Below are 12,403 nucleotides of genomic sequence, written 5' to 3'. Positions count from 1 at the left end.
AAAAAAAAAAAAAAAAGTTCTTCAGGCCAAAGGGAAATGATACCAGATCTCCAAGTAGGAACTTGAAAAGCATCAGAAATGGTAAATATGTACATAAATATAAGACTTTTCCTCTTAATTTAAAATATGTGATTAAAGTAGAAATTACAACCTATTACAGAATTTGTAAGGAATCTAGTTTAATACATCTGAACAAGACCACAGAAGACAGGGATGGCCAACGGACCCACACACTTGGCAAGTTTCCACACTTTACGTGATGAGCTACACTGACACTAGGCAGACTGGAAACCTACGAACGTATATCGTAAGTCCTGGAACATCCGCTAAAAAAATTAGGGAAAGACAGTACAGCTCAAAAGCCAGTAAGTTAAACTACAATTCTAAAATACAAACCTAATCCAAACAAAAGAATAAGAAATGGTAAACTCAGGGGCTCCTGGGGGGCTCAGTCAGTTGAGCATCAGACTTTGACTCAGGTCATGATCTGGTGGTCCGTGGGTTCGAGCTGCACATCGGGCTCATTGTCGTCAGTGCAGAGCCCACTTTGGATCCTATGTCCCCCGCTCTGGCTCGTGCTCTACCACTCAAAGGTAAATGAACATTAAGAAAATAGAAAATAAAATGATAAACCCAAATCTAACTATACCAACAGTCACATCTCATGTTAACAAACGCGAATTAAAACGCATGGCCTGGAGCGCCTGGCTGGCTCAGTGCAGAACGAAATTATGGATCTCGGGGTCACGAGTTTGAATCCCATGTGGGGTATAGATATTACTTAAAAAAAAAAAAAAAATCTGTCCGTAAGCAATGGTGGTGCCTGTCAGAACAGGTAAGAGTGTAAGATCCAACTATATGGTGTCTATAGGAATTCCTTTAGAAATTCTATAGGAATTACTTTAAATAGGAAGACACGGAGAGGTAAAAAGTGAGTGAATAGCAAAAAGTATGCAAACAAGCATCAAAAGGCTGAAAAAGGGGCGCCTGGATGGCTCAGTCGGTTAAGCATCCGACTTCGGCTTAGGTCATGATCTCACGGTTCAGTTCAGGAGTTCGAGCCCCGCATCAGGGTCTGTGCTGACAGCTCACAGCCTGGAGCTGCTTCGGATTCTGTGTCTCCCTCTCTCTCTCCCCTCCCCCGCTCACGCTCTCTCGGTCTCTCAAAAATAAATAAATATTAAAAAAAAAAAGATGGCTGAAAAAGTCTAATTCACATCAGAAAGGATGGAATTGGAAACAAAAGATATTACCAGAGATAAAGGGGGAAATTTTGTAACAATAAAATCGCTCAATTCGTTAGTGGGACACAACATAACCTAATAATAGATCTTTGAAAGTAAAATCAATACAATTGGAGAAATAGACAACTGCACAAACAGAACAGGTTGTAACACCTCCCAGCATGTGACACAGAACCACCTGTGACAGACACAGAACCACCTGTGAGGACACAGAAAACGTGAACAATGGTATTCATCACCTAACTGATATTACAGGACAAATTCACCTGACACTTCAGAATACATTTTGTTTCCAAGTGTATGTGGACCACTCAGCAAGACAGACCATGTACTGAGTCATAATCTGAGTCTCAATAAAACTACAAAGATTGAAATCATACACACAGTCTCCAACCTGGATGGAATTAAAGCACAAATGAATCAGATACTTAGGGGAAAGAAAACAAACACCTGTTAATTAGGCAAAATACTTCTGGATAATCAACCCAAGGGTCACAGAAGTGACAAGGAACTTAAAAGCATTTACAACTAAATATGAAAACGCAGCATCCTAAACATTTTGAGATGCAGTTAAAGTGGTGCTTAAAGGAAAATGTGTAACTTTAAGTACTTCTATTAGAAAAAAGTCTAGGGGCCCCCGGGGGGGTGGGGGTGCAGGGGCCCTCAGTCGGTTGAGCGTCCGACTCTTGATTTTGGCTCAGGGCCTCATCTCCCAGGTCGAGGGTTCAAGCCCCATGTCAGGCTGTGTCAACAGTGCAGAGCCTGTTTGGAATTCTCTCTTTCCTTCTCTCTCTGCCCCTTCCCTGTGTGCACCATCTCCCTCGCAAAAATAAACTTAAATTTAAAAAAAAAAAAAAAAAAAAAATAAGGGGCCGGCGTGAATCATCATGTCCCAAAACCTAACAACGTGGGTCAAATGAATCAATTCCTGGAAAATAACAGCGGACCCGAGAGCAATGCAGGGGTTAGGGGCATCAACCTCCATGCCGCCGCAAATGCGTGCATACCTTCCGACGCCCCCCAGACATGACTACTACTGGAACCTACCGCTGACCGGAGGCCTGACCGAGAACATACATGGCGGCTGAACGCATGCTGTGCATGTTGCCTTCTTGCAATAAAGCCAACTGGAGATCACGTGATTGAAAAAATTCCAAGAGAAAATACATTCATAGCGCCGCGCTGTATTCGCTGAAAAAAACCCACATGCGTGTGGGCCCAGGCTTTTCAGGCCTGTGCAGTTCAAGAGTGAGCTATATACCCTGCCTGGATGACACGAGAGGCGACGAAAAATCTGAACAGCCCCACGGTTATTAAAGAAAACGAAGTCGGTTATAAAAAGCCATCCCACGAAGAAAACTTCCGGCCCAGACGGTTTCACACTCGCATTCTATAAACAGGGAACAAAAGGAGAGTTGGAACCGGGTCATTAACAAGGCGGCTTTAATGCGAACAGGAGGGACGGCCAAGAGCCACCGGGCCGCAGGCTCTCAGGGCCGGACACTACTTCCTCCTCCCCCTGGGCGGCCGGGCCAGCAGCNTGAGCCCGTCCAAGCCCAGCGCCTCCATTTCCTCCACGGAGGAGAACGCCAGCAAGTCCAGAGTCTCCACGGCGGCATCCTGAGAGAAGAGAAGAGAAAGTGTTTCAAACCGGCTCCTCCCCCGCGAAGACCTTCCTCAACTGTCACTACACTCGGCTTGTGGAGGAATTCCCGTTCCATCAGCCGTCACTCGCCGCTGAATTTTAACCATCGTCTCAATGTCGCTCCGCGCGTTCTCATTACAAGCGTTAAGCTGTCGTCCATACGGTTAGAAACCAGCACTCAGGACAGACACAGAAGTTACCAGATGCCCAGATTTTTTTTTTTAAGTGTATTCATTTTGAGAGAGACAGACTGAGAGGGGGAGGGCCAGAGAGAGGGAGAGAGAGCATCCCAAGCAGGGTCCACAGTGTCAGCGCAGAGCCCGACTCGGGGCTCGAACTTGTGAACTGCGAGATCGTGACCTGAGCTGAAACCAGGAGTCGGATGCTTAACCGACTGAGCTCCCCAGGCCACCCCCAGATTCTCGATACGACTTTTCTTCTATTTTGGATTTTCCAGTCATTCAAACAGCAAGATACACCCAGCCTCCCCCAGCCTCCCCCCCCACCGTTACTGCCAGGAGCGGCATCCTTTCAGACATTACGGTGAACAACACTTGTTGTTCCTCCTCGTTCCATCGCCCTAATGCCCTCTAACTGAATCGTTAAGGCTGTTTGAGTTCCCATGTATATAACTCAATGAATCCAAACACTGTGCACTAATCGTTCGAGCCGCCCGGCAGCCTTCCTAGACTCTCGGAGACAACGAGGCACTTCCGGTGACGGACACTCTGCAGGGGGTGATGATGTTCACATGCGGGGGAGGGAGGGTTAAGAAACACATTCAAGAATAGTAATTTTCTCTCACGGCAAGTTATTCTTCAATTATTAAAGAGCTCTAGAGACAGACTCTTAATCCTTCTCTCTGAACTTTACTTTTTAGAAAGAGTCATTTTGTTAGATTTCAGGAGTAAATCTTGGTTTCATCATTTCTGGCCCAACCCTAAAACCCCACTTACGGCCCACACGGTGGGGAGGAACACATCGCTACAACCTCAATACCGAGAACAGAGTTTCCACGACTGAAGGCTCAGAGAGGTCAAATCGGGTCTTACTCCTTATCTTATTCATAACATAGTCCTTTATTCACGTTTCTAAGACTTCACACAGGAGAAAGCCCCTAATATGTAAAAATAGCATAGGGGTGTCTGGGGGGCTCAGGTCATAATCTCATGGTTCATGGGTTCGAGCCCTGCGCTGGGCTCTGTGCTGACAGCCCGGAGCCTGGAACCTGCTTAGGACTCTGTCTCCCTCTCTCTCTGTCCTCCCTTCCCCCCACCGCCGCTAGTCTAAAAAGCAAATCGTTAGATCAAACGGTAAACACTAGAGAGTCCTCTCAGAAGCTGGTTTGCAGAAGACAGTGACCCTGAGCGACTGGAGGGAAAACGTGTGGTGAAGACGCATCTTCTGGTGGTGGGCCGCAGAGCAGAAGACGCGAAGACAAAGACAAGGGAGCTGCCCCCACCCCTCGGAGGGAGCGTCACCTCCAGCTGTCCCAACAGTCTGGCGCACGAGAAAGAAACAAGAGTAACCAGGGACGCAGGGCTAGAAGACGAGCCCGTTTCTGCTGATCTAAAACGCATCTGCTGCACAGGCCTGGCTACCACCGTGTTATCAAAGTCCAGGAAGAATGCACAGGGGTGCCTGGGGGGACACGTCCGCTGAGTGTCAGCCCTCCGCTCAGGTCATGATCTCACGGCTCATGTCATGATCTCTCGGCTCATGGGTTCGAGCCCCGCATCGTGGATCCTCTTATGTCCCCCTCTCAGCCCTGGCCCCCTCGCTCGCTCGCTTTCTCTCTCAAAACAAAAGAAACGTTAAAAAAAGAAGGAATAAACAGTACCAACCAAACTATAACACGTGACATGCATACAAAGTCAGAGATTACTAGAACGATCAACGCGCAGCTTAGAACCAATGAACTAGGGACCATGGACGCCACCCTGTGGCAAAATGATCCAAATCCCAGACTTGAACAGAAGACAACGTAAGAATTCTGGAGAAGCGTAGGCAAGCTTCACCTCATCCTGGCGCTGGTCGTCAAACACACCTTCCCGCTACTTACTGAGCCCACAGACCTGACCTGGCCCGAGACGGGGGCCCCGAATTACTCACCGTGTTTCCTGACGGGCCATCCTCTGGTTTGGTCACTGGCACGCTTCCCCCGCCCTCTCCGGGCGCGGCCTGGGCAGCTGTGTCCCCATCGGTCACGTCCTGTGCCTCTGTCTCCTCAGTCAGTCCTGCCCCGGTTGCCCCCTCTTCTGCGGGCTCCTCACCCCCTGCCCCCCTCTCCTCCTGGCTCTTCTCTGTTTCCACGGCTATGGTCGCCTGCACACAACCCCCAGTGGAGGTCCGTCCCGGCTCGGGGTCTGCGGAGCTGGCACACCCAGAGCGGGTCCCGGGGGCCTGCGGCGGCTCTGGGGGCCTAGAGTCTGCACCCTGCACGCCCGTCCTCGGAGAGCTGCCGGCAGAGTCAGCCGCCGGCTCAGCGCCACCGCCGCTGCTTGTGGGAGCGCGGGAGCTCGTCCCTGAAGTGCTGGGAGCTGCTTCTCCGTCGTCATCCGAGGTCTCAGAGCTGGACGACTCCGCGGTCTCCAGTCCTTCCATGCCCAGCCTGCGGGGACAACACAGGCGTGACGCCCTCCCCAGCTCCTACGGGGCACAGAGTCGCAGCCCATCCGGGAGCAGACCCTGCCAGATCTGAGGACCTGCTTGCTGGAGACGGAGAGCAGGTGAGTTTCGGATGATGTTCCGGGGGATAAAGAGGGGAATTCAGCGAGGCTGGAACCAACCGTCCCAAAGATCCGAGGGCTCATCTCTAAAGTGAACAAAACTGATTCTGTCTAAAGCTAGTTTTCTATCTCGTATGAATCTCAACTGTCAGAAACTAGGTAAGATAACAGGCAGTTAAGAGAAAATCCTGTTTTATCCATAATCGCCCCAAACTGGAAACTTCCCAAACTATCAACCGGAGAACGGACAGATAGAAGCAACAATACTTGGTAATAAAAAGGAATGAATGGTACATATAATCCCAGCCACGGACAAGAGCGTCATGATATGAGAGGGAAGGCGGACCCGGAGGGAGGAGGGAGATGAGACGGGAGAGATGTGGAAGGAGGAGGGGGACACGCAAGGGGGAGGAGGGGGGATGCAGAGGGCTGCAGGACTTTCCAGAAAAGACACCATCAGAGCAAACCCACCAGAGACCAGTGGCTGCCAGGGCCAGTGTCAGGGGAACGGGAATTATCGGTGCAGGGCACACGAGCAATTTGTAGGAAAAGGAGACCCTCTGTATCTTGAGGTCGGTAGCGGTTACACGATTTTGACACTCCTACAACTATTCAATCAAAAAGCATGAATTTTCGTATATATATTATATCTCGAGGTGCCTGGAGGGCTCAGTTGGATAAGTGTCTGACTCTTGATTTCGGTTCAGGTCCTGGTCTCACAGTCCTTGGGTTCGAGCCCCATGTTGGGCTCTGCACTGCCAGTACGGAGCCTGCTTGGGATTCTCTCTCCCTCCCTCAGAATAAATAAACTTGAAAAAAAAATGAAAAAATAAAGCGCGTTTATGCCAGAGAGGCAAGGAAGCGCGCCAGCCCGCAGACCTGCTCGGGATGAAAATCGGCACGGACTTACCAGAAGCACCTCCTCTTCCCTGCGCTGGCTCCTCCGTCAGTTCTCGACGCGCTGGGTCGTTTCCGACTCTCCCCGCTCCCTGCCGAGAGCGCCTTGCCCGAGGCCGCCTGCATCCCTGCGCGGACACGGTCAGCCTCAGCTCCGGGGTCAGGAGGAGGCCGCTTAAATCCTAACCGGCAGGGGCTCGGAGACACCCGCGTCGTGGCCCAGACCGACACTGCCCACGGTCACCGTGAGCGTCAGCTCAACCTGACGCACAGCTGGGCACCGAGCACTCCTGCTCCGGAACCAAGTGTGGGACGCCAGCTTCCGGCCCCGCCTCCCCACACCTGCCGCCCTGCCCCCTTGCACGTGGTATCTGTGCATCTATGCGTCATGACGTCACAACCTCTTGACTGAAAGGATTCCTTCTTATTCAACCGAACCCCCAGCGGCCAACGCTCCGCTCTGGATGCGAAAAAACCCAAAGTTAATGGCCATCATTCTCCTTACAAACCATTAAATGGTTTTGAACACTAGAAGCACATCTGCTGACACCTGAACCCGTCCCGAAGCGCAGAGGGCGTTCTCACGGGGGGCCCGTGGACCCCCCAGGACTTGGGGTCAAGCACAGACTCCGTGTGAGGGGGTGCTGTCCGCTCTGGGGGGTGCAGCGCGGGCTGCTGCCGAGGGGCGAGGCCGCTGGCTCTCTGCGGCCCGAGGGCTGCCCTCCGCGTGGGGGACGGTGGGGCCCCGACAGGGCCACCGCCCGCTCACCTTTGAGGACCGAGTCTTCCAGGCGCTCGGCCATCTCGTGGCACTGCCGCTGGTAGGCCGGGTTGGCCGAGCAGGGCCGCGGCTCCGCCAGCTTCCGCTGCAGCCGCTCCAGACGCTTCTGCTCCTTTTCGGCCTCCCGCTCGGCCTGTTGTCTCACCCACTCGGCCATCCTGGGACGCGAGACAGGTGTGACCGAGTGGACGGACCGCGCAGACGCTTGTCGCTACAGAAAAGGCTCTCACCCCCGGTGACCCCACGGCCCCGCACGTGCTGTCCTCCTCCCCTGGACTGGGGGGATGGGGGGCGCACTCACCCACCAGCATGCTGTGCCGGGTGCCCCTAAATCCTGCGGGGAACCACCAAACCGCGGACGGAGGGAAAGCCGGGGACGATGCACGAGCACGCTGACATCTCGGGTCTCTGTCCCCGTACGCACGGCACAGGCACAGTCCCCATCGACAGTGGACGTGCCGGGCCCTCCAAAATAATCAGACCAGCGCGCGCCTTACGCTTTCTCGTGATTGACGTCTCGGAGTCTCCTCCCGCTGAGGTCGCGGCAAGCTTCTCGATTGGTCGTCTTCTCAATCTGCGCACCAAGGGCCCGGAGCATGGACCCGAACCCTGGGCGAGTACAGAGCAGGGGAAAGGGGTTCGAGGGCGGATACGTGCCGAATTGGAGAAAACAGTATTCGATCACAAGATTAACAAATGATCTCTTTCATTCTTCTTCTTATTTTTTTTTTTTTTAAAGAAAAGGGATGTCAAGCTTCCGCCCAGGCATCAAAGGTAAAAGTACCTGATGTTCCCTCGTGCCTCCGCCCTTCCTTTCTCTCTGAAACACTGTGTCGGCACCGTTGGGACATCTTAGAGGACTTTCCATAACATTTTATCGTGGGGGGGGGCGCCTGGGGGGCTCAGGCAGTTAAGCTCTGACTCTGGGTTTCAGCTCAGGTCAAGATCTCACAGTCCGTGAGTTCAAGCCCCACGCTGGGCTCTGGGCGGAAGTGGATGGAGCCTGNGCTCATACTTCTGCTTTCTGGCTCTCTCAATAAATTAATTAATTAATTAATTAATTTTAAAAAAGAATAAATGAGAAAATATCAAAACTAGGTAAGGAAATAAAGGATTTCAGAAGGCAAACAGGACCGGCAAACTCCAGAGGCCAAGGAGCTGGTGGGTGTGACACACGTGGCTCAAGGCCGGGGCGCCAGAGCCAGCGGCGCAGCCCTCTCCTACCTCCTTTTCCACCGCGGAGCCTGGGCTCCAGACTATAAACGGCGCCAGGCCGCACTCTGTCATTGGCGTCCGTGAGCGCCCCGTCGCACTTCACGAAGAAGCATTCTGCCGGAAGGTCCTAGAGACAAGTTGGAGGGTTTTAAATGCAAGTTTCCTGCGGGAAGGGGCCCGGCCAGTTATCGTTTCATCACCCCGGTTCTACACAGAGAGCAGCGGTCAGGGCGCTTGCTGAACCGAAAGTCAAAACTATGAAGAGAAAAAAGTCACTACACACACGATTCGGTCTGTAACCTCCAGAACTACGAGATCCAAACGCCAGCAGAAAGGACAAATGCATGGCTGGCAGGGCGCCTGGGGGGCTGCGACAGTTAGGAGTCCAACTCTTGACTTCGGCTCAGGTCAGGATTTCATGGTCATGAGATCAAGCCCCATGCTGGGCTCCTCACTGGGCACGGAGCCCACTTGGGATTCTCTCTCTCCCTCTGCCCCTCCCTGGCTTGCACACAAGAGCTCGCTCGCTCTCTCAAAATTGTTTAAAAACTGCACGATTGGTACCTTCCCAGAGTGGACACAGGACAATGGAAAGTGACCACTGGATACAGTAACACATACGGATACTGATAAGACCCCAACACGCGTGGTGAGAGTCTGTCTGCTGGAGTGACCGGCACAGAAGCCTGACTGGGGGAGGTGTCAAAGGAGAAGAGTTTTATGCTCAAGGATGTTTTCTATAAAGAAAACCAGGGAAAATGAGGGGAAGGGATGTGGGCTCAAGTGTGCACACCGGTAGGAATGATCCAGGAAAAAAGGGAAACGCTGGGAAATGCAGGGGAGAGAAAACTCGTGCTAAGTAAGCTGTTCGGGAGGGAAGAGGGGAGAGGATACTGGGCAAGGTGGAGGGTAATTAGAAACCTTTTTTTTTTTTAATTTTTTTAATTTTATTCACTTATTTTTGAGAAAGAGAAAACACAAGTGGAGGAGAGGGAGAGAGAGTGGGGGACACAGAATCTGAGGCAGGCTCCAGGCTCTGAGCTGTCAGCAGAGACTACACAGGGCTCAAACCCACATAGTGTGAGATCATGACCTGAGCCAAAGTCGGATGCTTAACCAACTGAGCCACCCAGGTGCCCCCACCAGGCGCCCCCCAAATTTTAGATACCTTTAAAAGACATTAATGTGAGGGCACCTGGGTGGCTCAGCTGGTTAAGCCTCCGACTTTGGCTCAGGTCATGATCTCGTGGTTCGTGAGTTCAAGCCCCGCATCAGGCTCTCTGCTGCCAGCAGGGAACCTGCTTCTGATGCTCGGTCCCCCTCTCTCTCTGCACCTCCCCAACTCAAAAACAAATTAAAAAAAAAAAAACTAAAAAATATATGGAAGCAGAAAAATTACATCCATTACACTTCACTTCCAAACAGAACTGCATGTTAAACAAGGCAACTGACCAACAAAATTGCATTTTCTACTTGTTAGGATTCTCATCTGAACACAAAGAACAAAGGAAATTTAGAACCAATTTAAGGGTCTTTAACCACTGTGCATTATAAATACTTCAAGCACAAAGCCTGAGGCTACCAGAGACAGTTCAACAAAGTCAAGTTCCCACTGTAACAAAGGTGGGGGGGCTCCAAAAGGAATCCTGGGGGGGGTGTCTCACCACCACCAAAAAATTATTATTATAGGACTTGGGGCCCGGGTGGAACTTGGATGAAATTGAAACGACAGTGTTTTGAGAGGCTCAAAATGAACAGAGCTGTGTGTAAACAGGGCAACATCAGGTCCAGATTGTGAAGTAGATGAGATCCAGGCTCCTGTTTCCTTGGAAACCACACAGTTAAGATAAATGCGGAATGCCATGTTCAGAAACTCCTAATCTGAAGTTTTGCGCCCAGGCTGGAAATCGGGGGTGCGTCTCTGGATCAAAGGGACTTCTCCGGGCAAGAGTGGGATGCTTCATTCTTACTGATAAAATTTCAAACAGCGAAGTGTCTTGTAGACTATAATTTTCTAGATTGAGGTTTCTTAGTGAATCAGAAAGCAGGAGACTGCTGAGGGAGTCATTATGACATCTTAAAACTGCACCAGGTCCTGGGGAGAAATACTGCTTCCTATTAACTTCGCAGCTGGCTTCCTTCACCCGTGCTCTCCTAGCCTGAAGAACAGCAAGCCAATTTTTACTTTCTTGGTAGGAACGAACACTGACTTCACCCCGCATCCCAATAATTTGGTTTTAAAAAAGCATAGATGTGAACTTGAACTATTTTTAGTTGTTCCCATATCTCATCAAGTGCCCTTATAAGTTTCTTCTTTCTGACCACATGTGTTCCAGTCCTATTTCTTAAGCACCTGACCAAAACCTTCATTTATATTTCTCCCTTCTTATTTAAAATGATTTTTTCCAAAACTTCTCATGATTAAGGTCCTATTTTTTCTGGTCCTTTTGGATCAACTGTCACAAGACGAGAAATATTTTCAGAGATATTAAAATCCGTCTATTTCGTACTGTACTCATGAAATAAGATTCTCAGAGATACTAAAGTCCGTCTATTTTATAAAATAGTTCCCCACCCAGATGGCCCAACACACCTCTGACAGTTTTTAGACTGGACTGCAGTGTAGAAAAACAAATGGGGAAGCTTAAAAACCGCATTGTTTGCGAAGACGTTTTGCTTCTTCGTGGAACCGGTCCAAATACAGAGTTGGTTTAGTGTTAATGAGAGTTGATTGGTGCAGTGTTAACACGTGTGAAGCCCACAAATAACAAAGCAGAGGAATCAGCCCAGGGAAAGAGAGACCTCGTGAGGTTATAAAGAAAAACAGACGACTCCATCGACGGCCAACATTAAAATGAGATTCAGGGAGACCGCCGGATTCTTTAGAGAACCGAACAGATTCAAGGTGTCAGGCTGGTGAAAGCTGCTTGCTTGATACTTAAGTAAACCGCACACGGAACTTCACAAGTCCGCCACAGGTGTTCAAAACTATGCAGGGACAACTGTGACCACCAAATGATGAGTCGAGACATCTAAACGACAGACCGCACGAACCCATGCCCTCGCCAGGACACGAGTGGGAGGGCTTGGCCCGGACCCGCGACCCGACCAATCTATTTCCTGTCTCCCCCTCCCCACCGCCCCAACCATCCTTTGGCCCAGATTTGGAGAGGGCACATTGGTCCGGGTTGGAGCTACCCGGGCTGGGTGATCCGTGGACAAAATGCACAGGATGAATGCAGGGGAAACGTAGGGAAAGAAGCCGCAGAAGTCACCCGGTCCAACTGCCTCCTCAAAGCGCGGAGGAACAATGCGACGGGTCGCGACGACGCCAGACTGAGGGCTGGACTGGGCGCTTGAGAGCCGACGGGCTACTCCCCGCTCTGGAGGGAGTCACAACCACCACCACCCCAACACCCCAAAACAAAAGCAAAACAAGGCCTCAGCATAGACCTAGAGCACCTTCCCACTGGGGAGCCTTCTGCTTCNACCCGCGCCCGCCCGCTCCGCCCGTCCGCCGTCTCCCTCCTCCCGGAAGCGCGAACCTCACCTGATCCTGGCAGTGTCGGTGGATCACCTCGCGTACGGAGCACGCGGCCGAGGCACACCGCACTGCCTTGCACCCGAGGCCGGGGCCGCGAACCCACACCAACGCCGTAGCCTCCGCCATCTCGGCCAGGGCCCGGGCCTGGAGACTCCCGGGGGAGGAGGAGCCACTACTCGCCCGGCGCTCCTCGATGGCGTCACGGGGCCTTCAGCGTCCCGCCCCCACAACTTCCGCTCGCCCCGCCCCGCCCCTGGCGCAGTCACGTGAGCCGGGCCGCTGCGCCGCGCCGCGCCGGCGGGGGGAGGGGGACAGGAAGGGCCTGGAGGAGGCCGATAAGGCGCTAGA

The 12,403-nt window shown here is 51.8% G+C and overlaps 1 protein-coding gene across 1 annotated transcript; it reads right to left on the bottom strand.

Moving 5' to 3' along the window:
• Positions 1-2,747: 2,747 nt before the first annotated feature.
• SDE2 (spliceosome associated SDE2) lies at positions 2,748-12,269 on the bottom strand. The gene is made up of 7 exons (XM_077779918.1): positions 12,062-12,269; positions 8,521-8,638; positions 7,794-7,905; positions 7,285-7,454; positions 6,529-6,643; positions 5,002-5,500; positions 2,748-2,864 (listed from the first exon to the last, which is right to left on the bottom strand). Exons 1-7 carry the CDS (start codon positions 12,179-12,181, stop codon positions 2,748-2,750), a joined length of 1,251 nt encoding a protein of 416 aa, XP_077636044.1. The 5' UTR covers positions 12,182-12,269.
• Positions 12,270-12,403: the final 134 nt, after the last annotated feature.

Source organism: Crocuta crocuta, unplaced genomic scaffold, assembly GCF_008692635.1.
Source record: "Crocuta crocuta isolate KB4526 unplaced genomic scaffold, BGI_CrCroc_1.0 scaffold322, whole genome shotgun sequence".
NCBI classification, from domain to species: Eukaryota; Metazoa; Chordata; class Mammalia; order Carnivora; family Hyaenidae; genus Crocuta; species Crocuta crocuta.
Note: the sequence above shows the minus strand (reverse complement) of the source record. Positions and strands in the feature narration are given on the sequence as shown.